At 37.3% G+C, this 27,572-nt stretch overlaps 1 protein-coding gene across 1 annotated transcript in view; it reads left to right on the plus strand.

Annotated features, from left to right (window-relative positions):
• TNNI3K (TNNI3 interacting kinase) overlaps positions 1-27,572 on the plus strand; it is a 299,704-nt gene that overhangs the window by 103,950 nt on the left and 168,182 nt on the right. The window contains exons 11-17 of the mRNA XM_068540108.1: positions 6,737-6,886; positions 19,373-19,459; positions 20,032-20,088; positions 21,039-21,131; positions 21,218-21,275; positions 21,402-21,596; positions 22,332-22,436. Of these exons, the coding sequence (XP_068396209.1) occupies positions 6,737-6,886; positions 19,373-19,459; positions 20,032-20,088; positions 21,039-21,131; positions 21,218-21,275; positions 21,402-21,596; positions 22,332-22,436 (745 nt within the window). The remainder of the gene's footprint in view (positions 1-6,736; positions 6,887-19,372; positions 19,460-20,031; positions 20,089-21,038; positions 21,132-21,217; positions 21,276-21,401; positions 21,597-22,331; positions 22,437-27,572) is intronic.

The following is a 27,572-nucleotide window of genomic DNA, read 5'->3' on the forward strand; positions in this document are numbered from 1 at the left end:
TTTGGTCTTGTTTATGGTTTCCTTTGCTGTGCAAAAGCTTTTAAGTTTCATTAGGTCCCATTTGTTTATTTGTGCTTTTATTTCCATTTCTCTAGGAACTGGGTCAAAAAGGATCTTGCTGTGATTTATGTCATAGAGTGTTCTGCCTATGTTTTCCTCTAAGAGTTTCATAGTGTCTGGCCTTACACTTAGGTCTTTAATCCATTTTGAGTTTATTTTTGTGTGTGGTGTCAGGGAGTGTTCTAATTTCATACTTTTACATGTACCTGTCCAGTTTTCCCAGCACCACTTATTGAAGAGGCTGTCTTTTCTCCACTGTATATGCTTGCCTCCTTTATCAAAGATAAGGTGACCATATGTGCGTGGGTTTATCTCTGGGCTTTCTATCCTCTTCCATTGATCTATGTTTCTGTTTTTGTGCCAGTACCAAACTGTCTTGATTACTGTAGCTTTGTAATATAGTCTGAAGTCAGGGAGCCTGATTCCTCCAGCTCCATTTTTCGTTCTTAAGATTGCTTTGGCTATTCGAGGTCTTTTGTGTTTCCATACAAATTGTGAAATTTTTTGTTCTAGTTCTGTGAAAAATGCCAGTGGTAGTTTGATAGGGATTGCATTGAATCTGTAGATTGCTTTGGGTAGTAGAGTCATTTTCACAATGTTGAGTCTTCCAATCCAAGAACATGGTATATCTCTCCATCTATTTGTATCATCTTTAATTTCTTTCATCAGTGTCTTATAATTTTCTGCATACAGGTCTTTTGTCTCCTTAGGTAGGTTTATTCCTAGATATTTTATTCTTTTTGTTGCAATGGTAAACGGGAGTGTTTTCTTAATTTCACTTTCAGATTTTTCATCATTAGTGTATAGGAATGCAAGAGATTTCTGTGCATTAATTTTGTATCCTGCTACTTTACCAAATTCATTGATTAGCTCTAGTAGTTTTCTGGTAGCATCTTTAGGATTCTCTGTGTATAGTATCATGTCATCTGCAAACAGTGACAGCTTTACTTCTTTTCCGATTTGGATTTCTTTTATTTCTTTTTCTTCTCTGATTGCTGTGGCTAACACTTCCAAAACTATGTTGAATAGTAGTGGTGAGAGTGGGCAACCTTGTCTTGTTCCTGATCTTAGTGGAAATGGTTTCAGTTTTTCACCATTGAGGACAATGTTGGCTGTGGGTTTGTCATACATGGCCTTTATTATGTTGAGGAAAGTTCCCTCTATGCCTACTTTCTGCAGGGCTTTTATCATAAATGGGTGTTGAATTTTGTCGAAAGCTTTCTCTGCATCTATTGAGATGATCATATGGTTTTTCTCCTTCAGTTTGTTAATATGGTGTATCACGTTGATTGATTTGCCTATATTGAAGAATCCTTGCATTCCTGGAATAAACCCCACTTGATCATGGTGTATGATCCTTTTAATGTGCTGTTGGATTCTGTTTGCTAGTATTTTTTTTTTAAACATCTTTATTGAAGTATAATTGCTTTACAATGGTGTGTTAGTTTCTGCTTTATAACCAAGTGAATCAGTTATACATATACATATGTTCCCATATCTCTTCCCTCTTGCATCTCCCTCCCTCCCACCCTTCCCATCCCACCCCTCTAGGTGGTCAGAAAGCACCGAGCTGATCTCCCTGTGCTATGCGGCTGCTTCCCACTAGCTATCTATTTTACATTTGGTAGTGTATATATGTCCATGACACTCTCTCACCCTGTCACATCTCACCCCTCCCCCTCCCCATATCCTCAAGTCCATTTGTTTGCTAGTATTTTGTTGAGGATTTTTGCATCTATGTTCATCAGTGATATTGGCCTGTAGTTTTCTTTCTTTGTGACATCTTTGTCTGGTTTTGGTATCAGGGTGATGGTGGCCTCGTAGAATGAGTTGGGGAGTGTTCCTCCCTCTGCGATATTTTGGAAGAGTTTGAGAAGGATAGGTGTTAGCTCTTCTCTAAATGTTTGATAGAATTCGCCAGTGAAGCCATCTGGTCCTGGGCTTTTGTTAGTTGGAAGATTTTTAATCACAGTTTCAATTTCAGTGCTTGTGATTGGTCTGTTTATATTTTCTATTTCTTCCTGGTTCAGTCTCGGCAGGTTGTGCATTTCTAAGAATCTGTCCATTTCTTCCAGGTTGTCCATTTTATTGGCATAGAGTTGCTTGTAGTAATCTCTCATGATCCTTTGTATTTCTGCAGTGTCAGTGGTTACTTCTTTTTCATTTCTAATTCTATTGATTTGAGTCTTCTCCCTTTTCCTATTGATGAGTCAGGCTAATGGTTTATCAATTTTGTTTATCTTCTCAAAGAACCAGCTTTTAGTTTTGTTGATTTTTGCTATTGTTTCCTTCATTTGTTTTTCATTTATTTCTGATCTGATCTTTATGATTTCTTTCCTTCTGCTAACATTGGGTTTTTTTGTTCTTCTTTCTCTAATTGCTTTAGGTGCACGGTTAGGTTGTTTATTCGAGATGTTTCCTGTTTCTTGAGGTAGGCTTGTATTGCTATAAACTTCCCTCTTAGAACTGCTTTTGCTGCATCCCATAGGTTTTGGGTTGTCGTGTTTTTATTGTCATTTGTTTCCAGGTATTTTTTGATTTCCGCTTTGATTTCTTCAGTGATCACTTCGTTATTAAGTAGTGTATTGTGTAGCCTCCATGTGTTTGTACTTTTTACAGATCTTTTCCTGTAATTGATATCTAATCTCATAGCGTTGTGGTCAGAAAAGATACTTGATACGATTTCAATTTTCTTAAATGTACCAAGGCTTGATTTGTGACCCAAGGTATGGTCTATCCTGGAGAATGTTCCATGAGCACTTGAGAAAAATGTGTATTCTGTTGTTTTTGGGTGGGATGTCCTATAAATATCAATCAAATCCATCTTGTTTAATGTATCATTTAAAGCTTGTGTTTCCTTATTTATTTTCATTTTGGATGATCTGTCCATTGGTGCAAGTGGGATGTTAAAGTCCCCTACTATGATTGTGTTACTCTTGATTTCCCCTTTTATGGCTGTTAGTATTTGCCTTATGTATTGAGGTGCTCCTATGTTGGGTGCATAAATATTTACAATTGTTATACCTTCCTCTTGGGTCAATCCCTTGATCATTATATCGTGTCCTTCTTTGTCTCTTGTAATAGTCTTTATTTTAAAGTCTATTTTGTCTGATATGAGAATTGCTACTCCAGCTTTTTTTTGATTTCCATTTGCATGGAATATCTTTTTCCATCCCCTCACTTTCAGTCTGTATGTGTCTCTAGGTCTGAAGTGGGTCTCTTGTAGACAGCATATATATGGGTATTGTTTCTGTATCCATTCAGCCAGTCTGTGTCTTTTGGTGGGAGCATTTAATCCATTTACATTTAAGGTAATTATCGATATGTATGTTCCTATTCCCATTTTCTTAAATACTTTGGGTTTGTTATTGTAGGTGTTTTCCTTCTCTTGTGTTTCTTGCCTAGAGAAGTGCCTTTAGCATTTGTTGTAAAGCTGGTTTGGTGGTGCTGAACTCTCTCAGCTTTTGCTTGTCTGTAAAGGTTTTAATTTCTCCATCAAATCTGAATGAGATCCTTGCTGGGTAGAGTAACCTTGGTTGTAGGTTTTTCTCCTTCATCACTTTAAGTATATCCTGCCACTCCCTTCTGGCTTGCAGAGTTTCTGCTGAAAGATCAGCTGTTACCCTTATGGGGATTCCTTTGTGTGTTATTTTTTGTTTTTCCCTTGCTGCTTTTAATATGTTTTCTTTATATTTAATTTTTGACAGTTTGATTAATATGTGTCTTGGCATGTTTCTCCTTGGATTTATCCTGTATGGGACTCTCTGTGCTTTCAGGACTTGATTAACTATTTCCTTTCCCATATTTGGGAAGTTTTCAACTATAATCTCTTCAAATATTTTCTCAGTCCCTTTCTTTTTCTCTTCTTCTTCTGGGACCCCTATAATTCGAATGTTGGTGCATTTAATGTTGTCCCAGAGGTCTCTGAGACTGTCCTCAGTTCTTTTCATTCCTTTTTCTTTATTCTGCTCTGCAGTAGTTATTTCCACTATTTTATCTTCCAGGTCACTTATCCGTTCTTCTGCCTCAGTTTTTCTGCTATTGATCCCGTCTAGAGTAATTTTAATTTCATTTATTGTGTTTTTCATCGTTGCTTGGTTCCTCTTTAGTTCTTCTACGTCCTTGTTAAATGTTTCTTGCATTTTGTCTATTCTATTTCCAAGATTTTGGATCATCTTTACTATCATTATTCTGAATTCTTTTTCAGGTAGACTGCCTATTTCCTCTTCATTTGTTAGGTCTGGTGTGTTTTGACCCTGCTCCTTCATCTGCTGTGTGTTTTTCTATCTTCTCATTCTGCTTATCTTACTGTGTTTGGGGTCTCCTTTTCACAGGCTGCAGGTTCGTAGTTCCTGTTGTTTTTGGTATCTGTCCCCAGTGGCTAAGGTTGGTTCAGTGGGTTGTGTAGGCTTCCTGGTGGAGGGGACTAGTGCCTGTGTTCTGGTGGATGAGGCTGGATCTTGTCTTTTTGGTGGGCACGTCCACGTCTGGTGGTGTGTTTTGGGGTGTCTGTGGCCCTATTATGATTTTAGGCAGCCTCTCTGATAATGGATGGGGCTGTGTTCCTGTCTTGCTAGTTGTTTGGCATAGGATGTCCAGCACTGTAGCTTGCTGGTCGTTGAGTGAAGCTGGGTCTTGATGTTGAGATGGAGATCTCTGAGAGATTTTCACTGTTTGGTATTACGTGGAGCTGGGATGTCTCTTGTGGACCAGTGTCCTGAAGTTGGCTCTCCCACCTCAGAGGCACAGCCCTGATGCCTGGCTGGAGCACCAAGAGCCTTTCATCCACACGGCTCAGAATAAAAGGGAGAAAAAATAGAAAGAAAGAAAGAAAGAAAGAAAGAAAGAAAGAAAGAAAGAAAGAAAGAAAGAAAGAGGATAAAATAAAATAAAATAAAATAAAGCTATTATAATAAAAAGTAAGAAAAAAATTATTAAGAAAAAATTTATTAAGAAAAAAACTTTTTTAATTTTTTAAAATAAATTTATTAATTTTTTATAATAAAAATAAGAAAAAAATTTATTAAGAAAAAATTTTTTTAATTTTTTAAAATAAAAAATATGAAAAAACTTATTAAGAAAACATTTTTTTAATTTTTAAAAATAGAAAATAAGGAAAAAATTATTAAGAAAACATTTATTAGGAAAAAAAATTTTTTAAGTAAAAAAAAAAAAACGGACGGACCGAACCCTAGGACAAATGGTGAAAGCAAAGCTATACAGACAAAATCTCACCCAGAAGCATACACATATACCCTCACAAAAAAAGGAAAAGGGGAAAAATTAATATATCCTGCTCCCAAAGTCCACCTCCTGAATTTGGGATGATTCGTTGTCTATTCAGGTATTCAACAGATGCAGGTACATCAAGTTGTTTGTGGAGCTTTAATCCGCTGCTTCTGAGGCTGCTGGGAGAAATTTCCTTTTCTCTTCTTTGTTCGTACAGCTCCCAGGGTTCAGCTTTGGATTTGGACCCGCCTATGTGTGTAGGTCGCCTGAGGGTGTCTGTTCCCCGCCCAGACAGAACGGGGTTAAAGGAGCAGCTGCTTCGGGGGCTCTGGCTCACTCAGGCCCGGGGGAGGGAGGGGTACGGATGCGGGGCGAGCCTGCGGCGGCAGAGGCCGGCGTGACATTGCACCAGCCTGATGCACGCCGTGCGTTCTCCCGGGGAAGTTGTCCCCGGATCACAGGAGCCTGGCAGTGGCGGGCTGCACAGGCTCCCGGGAGGGGAGGTGTGGAGAGTGACCTGGGCTCGCACACAGGCTTCTTGGTGGCGGCAGCAGCAGCCTTAGAGTCTCATGCCCGTCTCTGGGGTCCGTGCTGATAGCCGCGGCTCGCGCCCGTCTCTGGAGCTCGTTAAGGCAGCACTCTGAATCCCCTCTCCTCGTGCACCAGGAAACAAAGGCAAGAAAAAGTCTCTTGCCTCTTCAGCAGCTGCAGACTTTTTCCCGGACTCCCTCCCGGCTAGCTGTGGCGCACTAGCCCCTTCAGGCTGTGTTCACGCCGCCAACCCCAGTCCTCTCCCTGCGATCCGACCGAAGCCCGAGCCTCAGCTCCCAGCCCCCGCCCGCCCCGGCAGGGGAGCAGACAAGCCTCTCCGGCTGGTGAGTGCTGCTTGGCGCCGAGCCTCTGTGCGGGAATCTCTCCGCTTTGCCCTCCGCACCCCTGTTGCTGCGCTCTCCTCCGTGGCTCCGAAGCTTCCCCCCTCCACCCCCCACAGTCTCTGCCCTCGAAGGGGCTTCCTAGTGTGTGGAAACCTTTCCTCCTTCACAGCTCCCTCCCACTGGTGCAGGTCCCGTCCCTATTCTTTTGTCTCTGTTGTTTCTTTTTTCTTTTGCCCTACCCAAGTATGTGGGGAGTTTCTTGCCTTTTGGGAGGTCTGACGTCTTCTGCCAGCGTTTAGTAGGTGTTCTGTAGGAGCAGTTCCACGTGTAGATGTATTTCTAATGTATCTGTGGGAAGGAAGGCGATCTCTGTCTTACTCTTCCGCCATCTTGCCCAGACCCCAACTATGTTTTGTTTGCTCAAAGGCAGAATTAATTCTTTGTCAAAGAAATCAACCCTTGCTGTATATCTCTGGCAACAATTCTATTATGTGGTAATGACTGTCTTTTGAAAATTGGGTTTCAGTTTTCCCCTTTTCTCCTTTCACACTTTCATTCTTATTCTATTATAGGATTGCACTCTGCTTGCTACCATGGTCACATTCACCTGGTTCAGTTCTTACTGGATAACGGAGCTGATATGAATCTGGTAGCTTGTGATCCAAGCAGGTCTAGTGGTGAAAAAGATGAGCAGACATGTTTAATGTGGGCTTATGAAAAAGGTATGTTTTTCACCATTGCATCTCTATAGTGATAACATTGAACTGTGTGCACAGATTATGCCAGTGCATCAATAATTCTTTTGCTTGCATGACTTGTATGCTCCCATTTCCTCTGGAGATTGTATTTGAATCATTGGAGACTTGGATCAAAGAGTACAGTAGGGAAAGCAACTCCTGGGTTGCAGATGAGCTGAAGGCATTCTTGGTATTGGCATTTTGAAGGGAGAAGGAGCTATCACATTTCTAGATGCTGGAGAAACAAAATTGTGATAGGTAATGATAGTTACTTTCTTAGAGTAGATGCAGAACTAGTCTTTACCTCTTATATAGGAGAATTTTGCTGTGGATTCAAATTATTAAAAATGAAATTAATGCAAAGAAAGAAAGGGAGTATTTGTCACATCTAACCCTGCTAACAATGCCTGCACTAGAAAAAGTAAGGCAACCAATGTTTAGTGCTTAAGTACAAACTTATTTGAGCTCAAAGAGGTGAAAGCTTGGGCAGAACACCTGGTTTTAAATCAAACCATGTTGCTTGATCTTGGGCAAGTTATTTATTCTTGCTGAGCTTTAGTTTTTCATCTGAAAAATAAGGACAATAACAACTTCATAAGATTGTAAAGATTAAATGAGATAATATGTGCAAATTGCTTATAAATGTGGCTGGCACAAAATAAATACCTAATAATTGGCATTTCAGTAATAATAACAGTGGTAATAGTAGTAGTCCAGAAATAAAGATTATTAATAGCGCATTTTTCATTTTAAAGGAGAGGAAACTAGACACAATTAGAAGGTAAAATAGCATCTTTGTCATTGTTATTAAAATATACTATACCTCTTAAGAGAGCTCTACATAAACGCATAAACTCCAACAGAGTGTAAATTTTCAGGTGACATGGAACAGTATTGAAATCAGAGTTACAACTAAATACTGTAAAATATATCAGACTTTGATGCCTGCATTGTCTTATTAAGATGTTTAAAGTATGTAAAGAAGTATTCTTATCTTTTTAAATGTTAGAATCTTAGAAAACCATACTTAAAAAGAGAAATTACTAAACTGGAAGATTTCTTAGACTACCAAGATGATCTAAAAGGTTTTCTGCCTGAAATAGGACATGGAAGTCCATTAATGAACAGAGAGATGAAGTTTGATGGATAGAAATAGACAGCTATTGTAAGCATATAGACAAGGAGAAAGAAAAACATATAGGTCTGCAGACTGCTAGTGAGGAAATGATATAGGAGTTACTTTACTAGAGACAAGTGAACAGACATGGACTAGCAAGGAATGAGTTAAGATATAGGCCTGTTATGTTTTTTACTTTTTACTTGAGTATTGTATAAACACACGCACGCACACACACGCGTACTTGCACATTATAGCTCAATGAATTTTCACAAACTGAACTCACTCAGCGTCCAGATGAAGAAACTGAACATGGTCAGCACCCAGAAGCCCTACTTACATTGTCTTCCACTCACTCTCCAAAGAGGGTACCACTGCCTTTTCGAGGCATAGACTAGCTTTACCTCTTTCTGTACTTAATATAAGTGAAATGCTACGCTATATACATCTTTATGTCTGGCCTCTTTTGACCAACAGTTTGTGAGATTCATCCATATTGTTGCAGGTAGCTCTAGACTGTTCATTCTTGTATGGTATTAGGTTTTTAATTATATCACAATTCATTCATTCTGCTTTTTCAGGGCATTTGGATAATTTTCAATTGGGGACTATTAGGAACACTGTTGTTATAAGTGTACATGTCACGTATGTGTCTTTTGATGAATAACTATATACATTTCTGTTAGGTATAACTGCCTTCTACTTTGTGTAAAAGAAAGTCCAGGTAATTATATATTTGCATATCAGTTGGAAAATCTTACATATTCTGAAGCCTCGAGAGGCCTTACTAAGTTCTAGTTATGTTGCATTTATTCCAATGATTCTCAGACAGTGTCTCTCAATAAATTTGAGTTTCAGCGAAAGACTGTTTACAAATCATTAGTCTTCCGGAAGACAGCTCAGAAATAGCTGCTGCAGCTTATCTCTTCACAGGGTTTGGCTTTGTTTGTTTTTACTTGATTGAGAGTAATGGTTGAAAACTGGCTTTACTTTTATTTTTTGTGGAATTCCACACTGTATAAAACAGGGAATCATTGTGTAAACTCCTAAGATTTCCTACCAAACGACAACAACAAAAATCCTTTAGCTTAGAGGACTTACCCACTGGTCTCTGCAATATATGCCATACTTGTCACCCTTATTTGTTCAACTAATGTGCCAGGCATCAGTGTTGCATTTCATTATTACTATAAATTTTAACAAATTGAATGTTACTACTCAGGAGATAGATGGATGTTTTGCATATGTTCTAGGGCAGAGCAAGTTAAACCAACAAAATAAATTTGTTGCTATTTTCTCTTGCTAGAGAAATGTTGCATTGTTTTCGTGTGTTCAGGGAAGATTGAAATGGCCTTGTTAAAATATTGTCAGCAGTGCACTGTCCCTGTTTTCTTTGGCTTTGCTTTCTCCTTCAGAGAGGGAGTCACCAAATTAATTGATATGGCGTACTAAGGATTTTCCTGAGCAACTTGGAGATGGAGTTGAAAAAGCACTAAAACTTCACTTGGAGTTCTTTCTTTGTGGAATAGAGATGATGTAAAAATGGCCCCATCATGGCTTGCCCTGTACCCTATCCAGTCCTTAGAAAACCCAGAAGAGACTTCATAACCAGGGTCTGTCTATTTAAAAAGGAATACTTTTGAATGTGCCCAGTTTGAATAGCTCATCTTAGCCTACTCTCTTAAGATAAAACTAGGAGGCTTTCTCAACAGCACTCATCTCTGAATGGTTAGAAGGCAAATTTTTCATCTGTCCCAAACAAAATTTTTAGCTGACCCTCTCTGCTATTGTTATAGCACATTCAGAGGTGCTTTGGAGTTCTGAAAAGAATTATCTACTATCTTTTGGAATACTTTTAGAAAAGAGTTTACCCACTATGGCTCCCTGTGGGATCAGGTATGAAAAATATTTTCCATTTACATAGCCCTTTTAACCTAAAGATATCAAAATCAATCTTAGAAATAATTTTCCTGGTGACCTTGGTTCTAACCAGTAACCAGGAGCCTGCTGGTTAAGTTTCAATATTTCACTGCCAGATTGCTCAGAGCTCCAATTGTATAATACTTAGAATGTTTCCTCTCCCCAGTCTGTCCTCCCTCTTCTTTTCTACCGTTCCATCTGAGAGTAGCCATAGCTGTCTCACTCACTTGGATTTGTTCTGCTCTTTCCCTGGGGTACAAAGGACTTGTATGAATCAATTTAAATTGGCCAAAAGAAATAGCCAGCAGCCTGTTTATGTTCAAATCCTCTGCCCTAATCACCAGTAGGGAAAACCCATTGAAAAGACCTACACATAATCTTACATCCATTGCATTAAAGATGAAACTGCTGAATTGAAAAGATCTCAGCCAATTAGAATTGAGCACATAGCTCAATAGTGTGTCTGGCAGTTAGATTTGAAAAGGCTGCCTTTGACAAAGAAAAGCACTCCTTTATGTCAGGCTGTTTAGGGTCAGAAAATAACCCAAACTAGAAACAGAACTAAAACTTATTTGCTTCAGTACTGACACCAGTTAAAGTAATTTACAGAGGCTCCTATCCCAATATCTAATTACCCAGAATACAATATTTGTATACAGCAGAACTACTCTAATTCACAGTGACAGGGAGCTTCAGTTGGAGAATTAGTGAGTAAGTGAGCAAAAGCAATAAAAATCAAGGCTCCTGTACCATGATATATACTTTGTTCATTCCTTTTGACAAGTGTAGTGTGGTGTGAATTATTTATAGTAAACGTACCATAGTGTATTCTCTAAAAGTAATGAAGTCTTACAGTTGTGAGTTTCTACAGTTTTCAGCCAGTAAAAAATAACTAAGAGATAAGGATGAAGGAGGAGTAGAAGGAAGAAGAGGTGGCTTCATTAAATTTTTTGATAAATCTTCATCCATGGATGATAAACTCCCAAGCTTCTTCTATATTGAATTCTTACCTATTTGGAATTTAGTTACTTAGTTTAATGAACATAGTTTAGTGTGCTAGGGTGGATTGGGGTGGGATAGAGGAAGGAATAAACAAAAGATTTAGATGGTGTTTTAAAATCTATGTGCAATTTTGTGTCTACTGGTTACCTTTCTACATGTTTAGTTAATTCTATCTTTTAAAAAATCAATAAATAAAATAATACCAACTCTCATTAGACTAGGAAGAACTTTTATTCTTATGGGGGATAACACAAAAAATTTTGAGACATAATAACTGTGTAAGAAGCTACAAACATTAATACAAACAGCAGAAGAGAACTTACATTAATTAATCACTTATTACATATGCATATATAATATGTATATAATTTAATTATCAAAACAACCCTTTAAATTGGTATTACCTTTGTATTACAGATAAAATGTTTGAGACTTGGAGGTGTTGTCACACTAGCTCAAACCACACAGCTCTTAGGTGGAGAGCTGATACCAAACAGAGGTCTGTCTCATTGCACAGTTCAACCGCTTACCACCTCACTCAGAATCAGATAGATCTAAGTCCAAATCCCATACCTATTACTTAATGACCTTGGGCAAGTTATTTAACTGAGCCTTAATCTTCAAATTTAAAATGAGTAAATTAATAACCACTTTAAGAATTCTGCTGAGGGTTAGGGATAAGATGTAAATGTCTGGATCACAGATTCTCAATAAAAATAGTGGTATCTGTTGTTATTAAGTGCATAGCAGAGATACAATCATGCTCCACAAAACTTCCAAATCTTACAGTCTTTCCTCATTTACAACATGCTTTAGTTTCCAGTAAGAAATATGACATTGACATATTAGGATAACGGTCATCTTCTTTAAACCTCCTAATGAAGCATTTTATCCCTGCCAAACACCAGTAGACAAACCCGGAATATATAAAAGCTTGTGTTATTTGGTTGTATATATATTTCTTGTTTATGGCTTAAGTAATACCATTCATTTAAAATTTAAAATTTAAGGACTACAGCCAGATCAAAGAGGTTTTGAAAATCACTAATCAAAATATTAAGCAATTTAAAATCATTGTTCTAATATGTATAGTTGCATGCAAATATATAACATAATATTTTAAAATTTTAGTACAAATTTGCAAGTCTCTTTACTACAGCAGGGTTTTCCTCCTCAGTCATGGGGAAGTATCAAAGATTCTGTGACCATGTTTTCAAAACATCACACCATCTGACGTGCTGGATCCCTTTACTTGGATATCTGAGGAGTGTGTAAAACTCAACAAGTCCAAAATTGAACTTAATATCTTTTTTGTCGTCATCAGTCAGGTTCTTCTACCATATCCCTTATTCATTATGTCATTTAACGGCATTGCCGTTCACTTAGCACCTGAGTCAAAAATCTGGATTGATGCTTGACTACTTTTTTCTCTCTCAACCTCCCTTCCCCCATATCCATTCAATCAAAAAGTCTTGTTATTTTACTTCATACTTACATTTTGAATCCATCCTTTTTTCTTTTTTTTTTTTTTTTACTGTCACTGTTTTAATCCATAACCTTATCCTCCTTCTCCTGATCCATTTTAATAGTCTCATAACTACTTTTTTTTTTTGTCTTTGGCATCTTTTGATTCCCTTTTCTAACTGTAGTCTGAAAGATGTATCCAAGCTGTAAATAGGACCATATCATTCCCCAGCTTAAAATCCTTCACTGATACACTATCACCTTAGGAAAAAAAGTCTCAGTTTATTATCATGGTATACCCTGTGCCCTTCCTACCTCTCAAACCTCATAGCCAGTCCCTCCTGTCACAGGAGTGACCCCACATGCTGCAATCGTCATCACATTCACTAGATCCCTACCATTCACTAGGGGTTCACTCTATGCCAAGCACATTCTACATCACATTATCCCATCAAATCTACACGACAACCCTGTAAGCCAGCGTCTGTTTACATGGTAGTTATGCAAAATTACTCGCTCCTCTACGCATATCGTATTATTCCATGCTTCCAAGCCTTTTCTCAAGCAGTCCTCTCTTTCTCTACACCCTCCCACCCTGCCTACCTGACTTCACTTCTTAAATTTCTTAATTCTATTTAACCTTCAAGACTCAGTTTATGGATCCTCTCTTGCAGAAAGTCTCCCCTGACATTCCAGCCTAACACACACACCATTTCTTGATGTTTTATTGTGCCATACGCACATTTCTATCTCATGTTGAAACACTCTCCCCCTAAACTTTTTGAGAACAAACATTTGGGCTGTTAATCTTGATCTTCCAAAAACTTAATTCAATGGCTGATTCCTAATAGCTGCTCAATATACATTTGTTGAAGTGAAATAGAGAATGAGCAGATATTTCAGTCATAACATTCTATTCCATGTCTCACTACATGGCATCTGATCAGTCATAATATAGTTGATCTTTTCAAGAATACTAATTACCGCTATTCTGTTTTCTCTGTAGGGATTTTTGAAATATCATCGGTTTTCTTATTAACTGAACAATCCTAATACTCAAATTAATAGGCAGAAGATTTTAAAGAATATTCTAAATACAGCTCCTCTTTCTATTCATTGGAACTGCAAAATTTTTCACTCTGACTAGAATTCTTTTATTCTCCTTTTTTGCTTAATCAACTCATGCTTATCTTTCAAGTTCAGCTTAAAAGACAGTTCCTCAAGGAACTCTTCCCTGACCCCTCCAGCCTATTGTAAAATAGCATCGTTATGCACGTTCACAGCATCCTCTACCTTTCCTTCCTAGAGCTTGGCTAAATACAATTTTGAGTGAACATTTATATATATATATATATTTTTTTTTCTTTTCTACTACACAACATTCATTACAAGAGTAAAGAGCATTTCTGTTTCAACATTACACTCTCGTACTTTGTACCATTCATTCATTCATTCAAAAAAAGTGTCGTAAACTTAATATGTTCTAGACAGTATACTAGGAACTGAGGTAAAACAGTGAGTGAAACAGACAGTATCTCCCTGTGCTTAAAAAGTTTGCATTTCTAACAGAAAACACAGGTCATGAGCAAGATAACAAATGGAAACTAACAGATAATAATAAGTGCTATGAATAAAATAAAAAGTAAAAAGTTGTTAAGTAAAGTAAAAAGTACAAAGATGGTAAGTAAAATGTTCAAGGACACTAAAATGGAAAAGTCACAGAGGGCTTCCCTGGGAAGATGTTGTTTGAGCTGGTCTCTAATGGGCACTCAATAAATATTTGTGGAAGGAAAGGGAAGGGACAATAAAGGCAAAATGGGAAGGGAGAAAAAGAGGAAAGAGGAATGTTAAATGGCTTGGTTTGCATATAATGTCCTTTTGGCAAAAGCATTCATCCTTGTGGATTCTTATCTCAAGATGAAGGAGGACTGGTGACATTCTTGTCTGGGCCTGGTGATTAAGGGATAAGAATCATGGGGGAAGCAGGGGGTGTGTTCTCTTTCTTGTGATATCAAAGTAAAGTATCTTTCAGATTTAAGTCATGAGAAGATGTAGCAAGTCTGGAATATTTGTTGCCTCTGATTTAATTGTCAGTGAATGGGACCAGGACTGTCAGGAGGAAAATGAGCCATAGAAGTGCAAACATCAGGAGCCATCCTCTGATCTCACTTTTCAATGTTTCTGGAAAGTGGGTTTTTAACATGATGGGAAGGGGGGATAGCAAAATATTTAGCAAAGTCTCATCTATATCATTGCTGTGAGAGGTTTAATTTTTGAGGCACATGTAAAGAATGGCCCAGACTGCTCTTTTGATGACCTGGGCATGTGGTACATATGAGATCAATAAGAATTTCTTGGCTTCCATAATCGAGATCAAATCTCCATGTTTTCTACTTAATCTCAGACCCACAGGGTGTCAGAGTCACAAAGGTCTTAGTACTGGTGTCATTCACCATTAATCTTCAGATCTAGTTCTTAAAATGATTTTCGTAGCAAGCTTTCTTCTGTGTTCTTAAAATAATTTCTCATAGCGATGAACAGCATTCATTGTTTCTAAGATGAAATGGCGGGGACCGAGAGACAACCTTATAGGGAAATAATAAAATTTGTACTTTTTCTTCTTGAATAATTAGGAATCCTCTGCTGTATACATGGCCGTGATGTAGATACTAAATTCTTCATGCAACAGCCCTTTGGATGGACTTGGAGCCTTAAAGAACAACCTAGGTTTTAAAATAAAGAGCTATTCAGAAAGTTTGGGGGGTGGTGGGGAAAATCACTCCAAATGTAAGGAGTAAAGGGACATAAGAAAAAGACAAATGAAAGGGGAAGCATGGCATTTCGGGAATGTAGACAGGACTGGAAGAGCAGGGGGCAGGAAATGAAAGGCCCATCAAGCCAGCAGGAGAGCCCCATTTGCCAAAACCCTTGGGGGCACTAATGAATAATACTCTGAAAGTACAAATCACTATTCTAACTGCATTAGGCTAGTATCATAGCAACCTCCTATTTGGGTAAAATACTTGATGTAGATAGTAAATTCTTAGATATGGGAAAACATTTTATTTAATTAGTGGGACTTCGATTATCTCTGGACGTGTTCCATTAGTGTGCCTTGGTTATCTGGGTATATCCATTATCAGGAGTTTGGCTTACAAGTCCATTTAGTGAGTTCCATCAAGGCATTTTTCTGCTTAACCCCTCATAGCTAAATATCAGGGAGCTGGGTCCTAGTGGTTTTCAGGTTTCTTTGCATACACTTGTAGTTTGTCAGTGCAGTGAGAGCAGAGGAGAATTTCCCATACATGTGTGACTCAGCCCACAGTTAGCAGGAGGTGGGAAATCAGGCGGAGATGCCTTCCAGAGCCAAGGGGGCCTCTTGGCATTTCCCTGGCAGCCTCATGCTTATCATCAGCCAGAACCCAGGCACTCATTAGGCTCTTGATGAAAAGCATCCTAAAGAAAATGCCAGCAAATTGTGCCACTGCGCTGGCAGGAAATTAAAACTGCTCAGAGCAAGTGGAGCCAAGAGAGCTGTTGAGATGAAAGGTAACATCAAGGGTGTGATCACTGACTCACACAGGCCTTCAGGATTCAAGATGTGGCTTTCTGCTTCACTAGGGAAAGCAGGAGGCCCTCTCGGCTGTCAGCCACAGTCAGTCCAAAAGAGGGGCTGAGACAGGTGAGGAGGTGGGCTCTGTGAATTAAGCTTTGTTGTACTTGGGTAAATGCTAGTGGTTTGGGTTGTTTTCTTTTCCCAAAGGAGCCTGTCCTAGGAAAAACAGAAATAAGAAAAAAAAACTTGTTTTTGATTTGTTTTTCCTGGTCCCAAACACTTAAAGATCAAATTAAGTAAAATAAAAACTCCAAAAGCACCACAGGTCCTGTTAAAAGTAGGAGCAGACAGTGTGGATAGGAGCAGATAAAACCTAAGAACCTAAGAATCTAGCAAGGGGACAGATGAAGGGGTGTTTTAATTCCAGAGGAAATTCTTGGTGGTGGTGCTAATTTATCCTGAGGCTCAAATGGCCATTAGCATTGGGGAAGAAAGAAAAGCTGTACCAACATGCAAACAAACCACACTGAGATTTGATTTTCATCACAACTAAAGGTGGTAGGCAGAGCAATGGCCCCCAAAGATGCCCAGGTCCTATTCCCTGGAACCTGTGAGTATGCTGCCTTACATGGCAAATAGCAAAGGGAATTAGGATTGCAGATGGCATTAAGGCTGATGACTAGCTGACTTTGAGAGAGAGAATATCCTGGATTTTCCAGGTGGGCCCAATGTAATGACAGGGGTCCTTAAATATGGAAGCAGAAACAGAAGCCAGAGTGATACGATGTGAGAAGGACTCAGGCCAGCCGTTGATGGCTTTGAAGATATAGAAAGGGGGCCGCAAGCCAAGAAATGTCGGTGGCCTCTCGAGGCTGGAAAAGGCAAGGAAACTGATGTTCCTCTAGGAGGAATGCAACCCTGCCAACACCTTGATTTTAGCTCAGTGAGAACTGTGTTGGACTCTGACCTTCAGGACCATAAGATAACAAAGTTGAATTGTTTAGGCCGCTAGATTTGTGGTAATTAACAATGGCAGCAACAGAAATTGAATATATTGGTATTTAGAAAATTTATCTGAAGTTCCAAAAACGAGTTTCCAAGTTCATTTACAATTCTTGAGGCAAAATAGTGAAGCACGAAAGCAGTGAAAAGCTCCAAAAGGCATATTTATGTGTTAGAACTGTTAGGTATATTACATATATAATCTCACTTAGTCTTTACAACAGCTTTATGAAGATGCATCGTCAGTTGTAACCTGTAAACAAGGATATGTTTGAAAAGTAAAAACAAACCATATCCTTCAATTAATTAAAATCCTCTAGTAGTCCCCCATCTCATCCACATTAAAATACAAACTCGTTATCCTAACCTATAAAGCTATAAAGCTCCACATCAATAATATCAAAGTGTGGACTGCTGATCAACATCACCTGGGACTTTGTTAGAAAAGCAACTCTCAGGTCCCACTACAGACCTTTTCAATCAGAATCTCTGAGAGTAGGGCTCAGGAATCTGTAGCTTAACATGCACTCCAGGCGATTCTTATACACACGATAAAATTTGAGAAGCACTGCTCCACATGATGTGCACTCACCGACTTCTCCAGCCAAGCCTGGTACCACTCATCCTTGCTTGCAATGCTCCACCCACACTGGCCATCTTTCATTTTCTGAACATGTCATGCTTTCTCCCATTTGGGGCTCTTTACATTCTCTCTTCCTTCTGACTAGTAGGCTCTTCCTTTAGAAATTTACCTGTTGCCTTATGTCTTTCATGTTTTGAGGTTTCCCTGATTGTGAGCACATGAGAGTCCAAAGAAAGAGTATTGATGGGACTGGTTCCCCATTATTTCATCATAACCTGTGTCTATGATTTGAGAAAATCATAGATCTGCCAGTCATGAACAGAAAGCTGTGGATGATAAGAAAATGGACACTAGTTGTTAACTCCGTAGATTTAAGTTTTGCTACAAGTTTTAACAATCATAGTCACAATTCTTTATTTATTTATTTTTTTTCTTAAGGAATCTGGACTTGGAATGTTACATTTGAAAAAGCTTTTAGTGCTGATAAACATCTTAATCATTTCATCTTATGATCCTGCATGCTCTATTAATTTTAATTCTTTTTTGAAAGCAGGCACAACTCACAGTATATAGTCTATACATTAGCTAGGTGTATTCAAACCAGTGTTAACTATGAACCCTTCGTGGTGGATAAGCACTTATACTTTTTCAGGTTCTAAATTTTGCCCTTTTTACAGTGAGTTCTGTTGCATTTCACAAGTTTCTTGGCAGGGTCTTTAAGGTTGACTTTGTTTTCTTCTTGTATAAATTAGCTACAGTAGGTTATTTTCACAGTTAAAGCATAAGATAGTATTAAAGTGTTGTTCTATTGAAAATTGTTTCTACTCAGAGGAGCATTTAGCATTTTTATTTTTATATTTTATTTAGCATTTTCACAATTATAAGTCCCTAGTACAATTAACAAACTCCCCAATTTTGGTGGTGTTATGTAATAGAAGTTTATTTCTCAGTCATGTAACAGTCCAGGGTGGGCATTTCTGGTCAGTGGATGGCTTTCTCCCCTCCCGTATGGCCTCAGAGCCTTCTGCATCCAACCAGCAGATAGGGAGAGGAGAGAAGACTCACTTATTTCTTAAAGTCCAGGCCTGGAAGTGATTTCACTTTTGCTCATATTTACTTGATGGGAATTTGTCACAAGGCCACAATTGGCTGCAAGGGGGATACGGAGTTGTTGTCCCTGGCTGGGCAGCCATTCCCAGTGACAAAATCACTCTGTGAATGGGAACTACAAATATTGGTAGGCAGCCAGCTGTCTCCTGCCACAAAAACCTATGCAAATTATCTTAATGCCCTGTTATACTGCAGTTGCCAGCCAAATGTAATGCTCAATCACAGCAAATACATCTCTCCTTCCTGGTTACCAAATGTGCTTTTCACCCTTTTAATCGTGCTCTTATTATATACTCCCATAGCACTTGATAGGTACTCATTTAGAAATTCTCATCATTTTTATTATTTGTTCAATTACACTAAACTTTCTGAGGGTAGGACCATAGTTGCCTTGTTCATTGCATCCCCCGTATCCAACATAGTACCTAAAATAGCACATCACATATATCAGTCTTTTTTTTGTTAATTGAAGTGTACTTGACTTACAATATTATATTAGTTTCAGGTGTACAACTTAGTGATTCGATACTGTTATACATTACAAAATGATAGTAGAGTTTGAATGAATGAATGAAAGCACTAAATTCCTATTGCAATGTATTACCTCTTAAGATTAATCTTGTTTCAAGCTACCTTGGTTATTTTTCGATTAGGTGGTGAGCTGAATAAATCAAACAAGAATTAAGACCCTTTGTCCTCCTTTGTCTTTTCATAAAGGACATGATGCAATTGTCACACTCCTGAAACATTATAAGAGACCTCAGGATGAATTGCCCTGTAATGAATATTCTCAGCCTGGAGGAGGTACCCCCTTTCTTGTTAATTTTTCATTGTTAGTGCAATATTGTGCCTAAAGGTAAACCTGTGTTTCTATTACCAGCATTCTGGGGTTAGGGAGGAAGGCATGTCAGATCAGCTTTATTTTAAGAAGATTTACATCTGGGTGAGGCTGAAAATAAAGAAGCCCCCACTTAGGCTATTTTCTAACTCACCAATCTGCAGTTCCTCCAAGTTTTACATTCCCTGGACCGGATGTTTATGAGGCTGGTGCATGACTGGGAAGGCCTGGGTAAGCTGAGAGCAGTCATTTTCCATTTGAGTAATCTATTAAGACAGGACAGAGAATACTCATATGCAGACACAATTAAATCCACTGCAGTCTGCTAGACCTTGGATTTTTATTTTTAATCGTTTTATGTACTCTCTAAATAAACACTTGCTGTCCAGTTTCAGTATCTAGAGAAAAACCTAGACTTAAGTTATAGTCTCACTTGGTGTTCTTAGCAAATTTGTTTTGTCACGTGCTACTTTTTATAGTGTTTAGCTTTTATGGAAAAAAATGTTTGCTACCTTTAACTCTATAATTTGATTTCTAGATGGCTCCTATGTGTCTGTTCCATCCCCTTTGGGGAAGATTAAAAGCATGACAAAAGGTATTTTAATATGGGACAGTTGTTATATTTTATTACTAACAATAACTATTGCCTCAAATATGATAACTTTCTATTTTGTTTCATATATTACAAATGACTATTTTGCAAGCATAAACAATATTATTAACAGACCATTCTTTCCATAATTAACCTCATCTGCTATGTTATTTTGCATATGCCCTCTTAGTTCATGAAGGTATAATGGTGAAAATTCCATATGAATATTAAAAGAAGATCAAATTCACATAGACATTTGTATTTTTAATGAAATATAAATTATAAATATTAATATCTTTAAGGAGAATGGGGAAAAGTTTTGTCATAGGGAAAAAAATTGAAAAATAAATTATTTTTCAAAAGATCCCAAATAAGTAATACTTTGGGAACTTTTTTGAATGTATGCTATACACAGAAATTAATACCATTGAATCAGGAAAGTAAAAAATATTCAACTGTAAATTTATATTTATTTAGAATTTGAAGTTTTTAAAAATAATTTTTGGTTTTGAATGTTTCTTCTGAATAACTCATATGCTTATTTCCTAATTGGCATCTCTTGAAGGTTTAGTTTATGGATATTTGACTAAGCTTTTTGTGACAGGTTGCAGGGACTGACCAGATAAGACTCTTTGTATCATGATGTGATATGGACTGTACTCCAGAGTTGCCACATCATACAGACAAGCTAGTGGTTGACCAAATCAGGAATAAACCCTTAGCTCCGATAACAAAGGTTGGGTAACAGAGACAGAACTAACGGGCTTTTAATGTAGGGGAATAGAGATCATTTGTGATAAGGTTTTAGTATCTCCAAATAGTCAATTACAGTTGGAAAATTAAATGTTACTAGGGTATGATGTTTTTGGTTAAGTATACATGTGCATGTGTGTGTAAGCATCCACATGTGTGCTTTTTATCTTAAAAAATAAAATAATAATTCCTGTTTGCAGAGAAGGCAGATGTTCTCCTTCTAAGGGCTGGATTGCCTTCACATTTCCACCTTCAGCTCTCAGAAATTGAGTTCCATGAGATTATCGGCTCAGGTAACCTAAGAAAATACTAGTCTGTTTTAGTTTAATGAGCTCAGTTTAATAATATGTGTTTACTTGTTTCTCTTAAACAATTTTAGGTTCTTTTGGGAAAGTGTATAAAGGACGATGCAGAAATAAAATAGTGGCCATAAAGCGGTAAGCAAGCAAATGAGAAAATTTAGCATCCAAGTAGAGCAGTAAACTCTGAGAAGCATGTGCATGGCTAGCCCCTTGTTTTGATTCACCTGTTGACTGAAGACTTCCTGTTGCTGTCATTTCCAGTTATCGAGCCAACACCTACTGCTCCAAGTCAGATGTGGATATGTTTTGCCGAGAGGTGTCCATTCTCTGCCGGCTCAATCATCCCTGTGTCATTCAGTTTGTGGGTGCTTGCTTGAATGATCCCAGCCAGTTTGCCATCGTCACTCAGTACATATCAGGGGGTTCTCTATTCTCCCTCCTTCATGAACAGAAGAGGTACGGTCTCTGACTTATCATTTTACATGTCATTGGAATTACATTTGCAATACCTCATACGCTTTCTGCTTAGGTGAGCTTTTACCTTCTGATATCTCTGAGCGCTAGGAAATGTGACATTTTAAAGATGGCTAATAATTTATGCCCAATAATTGTGTTTTAATGACTAGAAAGATTTCTGTGCTTTCTTAACAGGAATTCAGTTTAAGATAACAAATTCAAGGAATTTAAATTAGTAACTGAAGCTTATAATAATTAGGCTAAATTTGACATACCAGTAAAGCAGATATGTCTAAGATCAGAATAAAATAATTACCAGGGGTCACAGTATTTATTTTTTAAAGTTTTAAGAAAGAATAGTCTTGCACAAGTCTAACTTGAATTCACTTCCTAGATCTATGCATACGATAATTAGAATGTGGTTTTTACTCAGTGATTAGCTTCCATTTTTATGTTATTACAAAGAAATTAAGTATAAAATTACAAAGATTATAAAATCAAGTTGACTGTTTAAATAAGCGGGGTTGGTATCTGAATTGATCTATAATTAAGCATTATCAGATGTAGAAAAGCTATTTTTCCAAATTTGTAGAATTTTTAGCTTAATGTTCAATCAAGCAAGAAAGGCTGAAATTATACAGAATAACAAATCACACACACTACTGATTTCTTTTAGAAAGGTATGGTATTGGCTTTGACCATTTCATCCTCATTAAATCTATTTTTAAATTCTAGGATTCTTGACTTGCAGTCTAAATTAATTATTGCAGTAGATGTTGCCAAAGGTATGGAGTACCTGCACAACTTGACACAGCCAATTATACACCGTGACTTAAACAGGTATGTTTTCCCTCTAAGTAATGAACTTGGAATTGTGTAACTCACTAGGAGTCTAAGACAGATTTCAGTGAAGACACATTTTAGATTTATTGCAGAGCACAGTTTTCTACTCTGTGGGTAAGGGGACAGGCTACCACAAGCCTAGGGGATAGAAAGGTTTGTCATTGTCTTTTACAGAAATAGAAAGCTGTAAAACTGCCTCTCAGGGACCTTTCAAATCTGTGAAAAACATGCAGAAAGACTATGACATCTGTAAGATTCACCAGCTAGCTAGTTCTCAGGCCAGTAAAGTCAGATCAAGGATTGAGATCAATGACCATTATAGAATGTCATGTCTCATACAAAGTCAGGTACTATAGTAGGACCTGTTATAAAATTATCTGAAATGCTACTTTTGTGCTAACATTTTGTTATTTTTCTTATAATTATAAACTCAGCCAAAACACAGAAGCTCATTTACCTAGTTATCATGTGAAGGTGTTTTCATGTGGAATGGAGACTTGAAACAAATATAGAACTAGAATGTTTTGGTGGTGGAACCCCAAGGGTTTTCTTTTTTTTTTTTAAATAGTGAACGCTTTCTCTAAGCAAAGTCTTAGAGAAAGGCCGATACACAAAAGGAGCAGCTTTAGTTGAAGGCAGAGTATGCAGTGGAGAATTCTGTTCATTTACCATTTCTCACTGCCAAAGAGGGAGATCCTTGGGCTGTCTCTCTGGAATCTCAAATGTGCTAAGGAGAATATCTGGAAAACCACCAATCTGATAAACCACTGGTTTATGAAACAAGCTGGATTATTCAAAATCAATAACTTTCATTTCATGGTTGCCAGCAAGGTTCAAGTAGATCCCATATATGATCCTTTATACAAAGCCCACAGTTCTAAAACTGCTAAATATTCATTAATTACTCCAGTCATTTGTTCAGTAGCTATTTGGATATCTGCTATGTTCAAAGCCTTTATACTTGGCACAGTAGAGCCAAGTGAAACTTCCATAGACTCCATTCTCAAGGAGCTTTCCCACTCTAGTAGAGGAGAAAAATAGCTAAATATGCTCTAGGTATAAAATAACAAGTTCTCTTAAGGAAATAGTGAAATACTTTCTATAAAATTTCAGAAAGAAGAATATTAATTACTTCTGAGAAATTTAGAACAACTTTATGGTATAGGTGACCTTCAGGCTTGGCCATAAAGGATGGTTAGAATTTGGAAGAATATCCTAGGCTTAGGGAAGACATGAAAAAAAAAAAAAAAAGAGATTAGAAAGTTAAAGGCACGTATAGGAGCACTGAATAGTTTAGTTTCACTTCAGTAGATGAAATGTACAAATGTAGGTAGTGTATTTAATGTATGAAGAGGACTCTTGGGAAAGAAAAATAAACTGAAACAAGAGCACAGAAATTAGTGAATGCTAGAGTAAGGTAGTTTAGACTTTGTTCTGTAAGCAAGAAGGAGGCACTGAGGATGTTAGAGCAAGGAGTCACAAATTTGGGACTGTAGTATGGAAAGATTAATTCAGCATCTTTTGAAGGGAAACTAGTGAAGCAGTTGTTGCAGTGATCTAGATAAGTAATGAAAAGCAGAAGTTCACTAATGGCAGAGGAAATGAAAGGAAGAGACAGGAGAGATAAAATAAATTAGATATGAAGAGTGGTTGAATCTTAGATATTGGAAGTAAACATATATAGGACTCAATCTATTTATAATTGTTTACTAGTTTTCAAATAAAAGTCATTTCTTCCCTGTTATTTTCTTTACCTCTCTTTTAAAAATATTTATGTTAATAAACATACTTTTTCTTTGGGTTTCAGTAACAATGTTCAGGAAACAGATTTAGGTGATAAATTAGCATAATTCAAACTGGTGATCTGTGAGTTTTAGGAGTATTGTTTCGTTATCCCAACCATCTTTGCATGTGTCATTGAAACAAATGTGCTCACTGAAAGTTTTCTCTTGCTGCAACGCTTCACTTGTGGGGCAACTGGAAGTGTGTTCTGTTGCCCTGTGAGTAACTGTAAGTTGTTGCCACCAGGTTATAAAGCAGGACCAAAAATATAAATGTTGTTGATTAAAAGTGAAAATAGAACATGCATTATGTAACAGATATAAGTTTATATTTACCATTTTTTCTGTCTCTAATCTAACCTAAATACTTAAATTGTGCCAAAAAGTCTTTGATTCTTATGAAACACTATTTCATGGGTGCCTTCAATATAATAGAGTACCAAATTCTTGCGTTTATTATTTGTGGACTATTTTCTACTGCTCTTTAATCTGGTAGCAATAAAACATTCAGTTTTTCAGTTTAATGCAAATGTAGCATGTGTACTGCCCAAAAGAGTCTAAGTCCTTCTCCTCAGGGTTTACTACTACAATCTGGTTAGGTGCATAAAACGTATGCCCAGGAAGCAAATTAATTGCCATTTAAGGTGGAAAATGATTAAGGGCCAAAATGATTAATCAGCAATTTTCAAAGGATTTTGAGTAAATTAAAGATCAATGGAATGGAAAGCTTCCTGGAGGATGTAGAGCTAAAACTAGACTTTGAAGGATAGGCATGTATCTTTCCTCAGTCTTTTCATAGCATACTAATCCTTGTATTTGCACAATGCTTAGAAAGTCCCTCCCATTGAAAGAGGTAGAGGGAAAGATGTACATAATAGAGGGAGCAACTCAGGCGTTACATTTGTATTGAAATGATCTGTTTCCATGTTTCTCTCCCCAACTTTTCTGGGCAGGCCAGGGCCTCAGGAACAGCAATCCTGCTCTCTTCATCTCAGATTTCCAAAACTAAAACATAGTGTCTTACACAGAGGTGTTCAGTCAATGCATTTTTAACTGAACCAAATTCTTGAGGCATTTCGATGAATGTCATTTCAGAAAGCAATAGCCTAGTTGGTACAAGTATGACTCCATGTAGATAGAGTCTGACTAACTTGCCCAATACCTTTTATAGTTCTAAAAGAAAGAAGTTGTTTGAGCTTACAGATCAACCCACAGAGAGGCGACACTTCTATCTTTGGTTTTGTGGTTGTTAATTTATTTGAGTGAAAGGAAAACACTTTGCCTTTTCCCTTATAAGTTTCTTACCATATAAATCAAGGAATGCTTAAGGAAGTGGTTCTTTCCAATGATGACGATGAGAATTTATTCAGTGCTTACAATGTGAAAAACCTCTGCTAAGCCCTTGTTATGTATGCTCTCATTTAATTTCACAGCAATCCTATAATACAGTTATTATTATGTCCACTTTACTGTAAGGAAACTGACTAAAGATATTAAGCCCACAGCCACATGCTTATAGCTATATTATGCTGACGCAACCACAACAGCAAAACCAAGTCAGTACAGAGAGCTAGGAGGAGGCTGGGTGATATTGGATGAGCATCAGCCATGTTGATCAACCTTGCTCTTTGCACTTCAGTCCTATAGGCGCAATTCCTGTGACCCAAACCATTTCTCATACCATCTCCTTGTGCTTCTGTGTTTCTGCTTTATTTCTTCTTCTACACCCCATGTTCTGCTAGTACGGAGCAGAAGTTGCATATGAGTCATACGGATATGTCTTCTTTGGCCCATAATGTTTACATATTTTTAAATGTGTAGCTTTAGGCAGGAAGGTACTTTTCAATTTGTCATAGACCCCACCACCTACCAACTTACCAGGTTATACCTGGTCCAATTTATATGCTCATTTTGTGGCACTGGAGCTTACAAAACATGGTTTACAGCTAAACATTTTAATGTTTTTTACTTAATACTAGCAGCTATCTGTGTTTTCTTGGTAAAGTCCATTTTCCAAATTTTTTGATGTTGAAACCAAACATCACTGCAAACATCAAATAAATGGTCTTTTCTGTATTTAAATAAATAATATAACAGCACCGTAATCAATGAAACAGTGATGTTTCCAACAGAGTGGCCATGGCACTCCCAAGAGAGATATATATGAAAGCATCCTGTAAGCTGTGAAGCACTATACAAATGCCAGTTGTTATTGTGATTAATCCCTCACTTGTTCCTTTATAGGTCAAGGATGTGGATGGAAAAACACTCCACAGTATTCTCATCCATACAGATATTTATTTTTGTATAACACAACTAATTAATTGGGGGTCCAGGTCTAGATCTGAGGGCTGTTTTTGAGTGTCAGCTTATTCGAGTGACTATAAAGGAAAATAATTAGTGATAATTGAAAAACAGCAAACTTGCTGATGACAAATGACAGATAATTTTAAATGACAATGCTAATAAAGGCTAAAAGAATTTTAATTTTGAAGGTGGATTTAACTAAGTTAGTGAAGATTTCAGAAGGTATTAAAGAAAAAATTGATTAAAACTTTTAATAATTCTTTTAAGTTGATGTATGTGTTTGCCTTTCAGTTGAATACAAAATATAAAAACCCTGCATTTTTTTAAAAAACAGAAATCAAGTACAAATTAACAAATTATTGTTTTTCTGTTACCTAACTATTAGGTACACCTGTATTCCTTGATTCACATAGATTATAGAGTTCGCTCTCAGCTATTCCTTTCGCTTGTGACTTTTCTAATAAGTGATTATACAGAAGGAATTTAGCATTCACTGGCAAATACCATCCTGCAAAGAATTCTGAATACTTGAATGCAGGCCAATTAATAGATTACATTGCAATATTTATAGTAAGTCTTAAAAGAGAACCCTTCAAACTCATGAAATTCTTCACAACTCTACTTTTGTAAATCTCTAGTATAAAACCAGTCACAAGTGACATTTCTAATTTTGTCAGTTTTTTTCATTTATTTCCACTTTAAAATTAAGTGAATTAATTAATTAATATAAAATATTTGAATGGTTGATATGAGCCAGAGTCTATGCTATGCCTGGAGGAACAGCTGAGGATGACAGACCGTAGCCCCTCTCCAGCAGAGCTTAGAGCCTAAGTATTATTTCCCAGGCATAAGAATCATCTGGGGGCCCTCATCTAAAAAAAAAAATCAAAAACTCCTTCCTAAAAGGCACAGATTGAGAATGTCCTAAATTGGACCTGAGAATCTATATTTTTAAACAAGATTACCAGCTAATTCTTATAATCAAGCAAGGAGAGAAAACATTGTTCTAGTTGGAGTGGTTTTCACATTTGGCTACACATTAGAA

The sequence above is a fragment of the Eschrichtius robustus genome, chromosome 3 (genome assembly GCF_028021215.1).
Source record: "Eschrichtius robustus isolate mEscRob2 chromosome 3, mEscRob2.pri, whole genome shotgun sequence".
Classification (NCBI taxonomy): Eukaryota; Metazoa; Chordata; class Mammalia; order Artiodactyla; family Eschrichtiidae; genus Eschrichtius; species Eschrichtius robustus.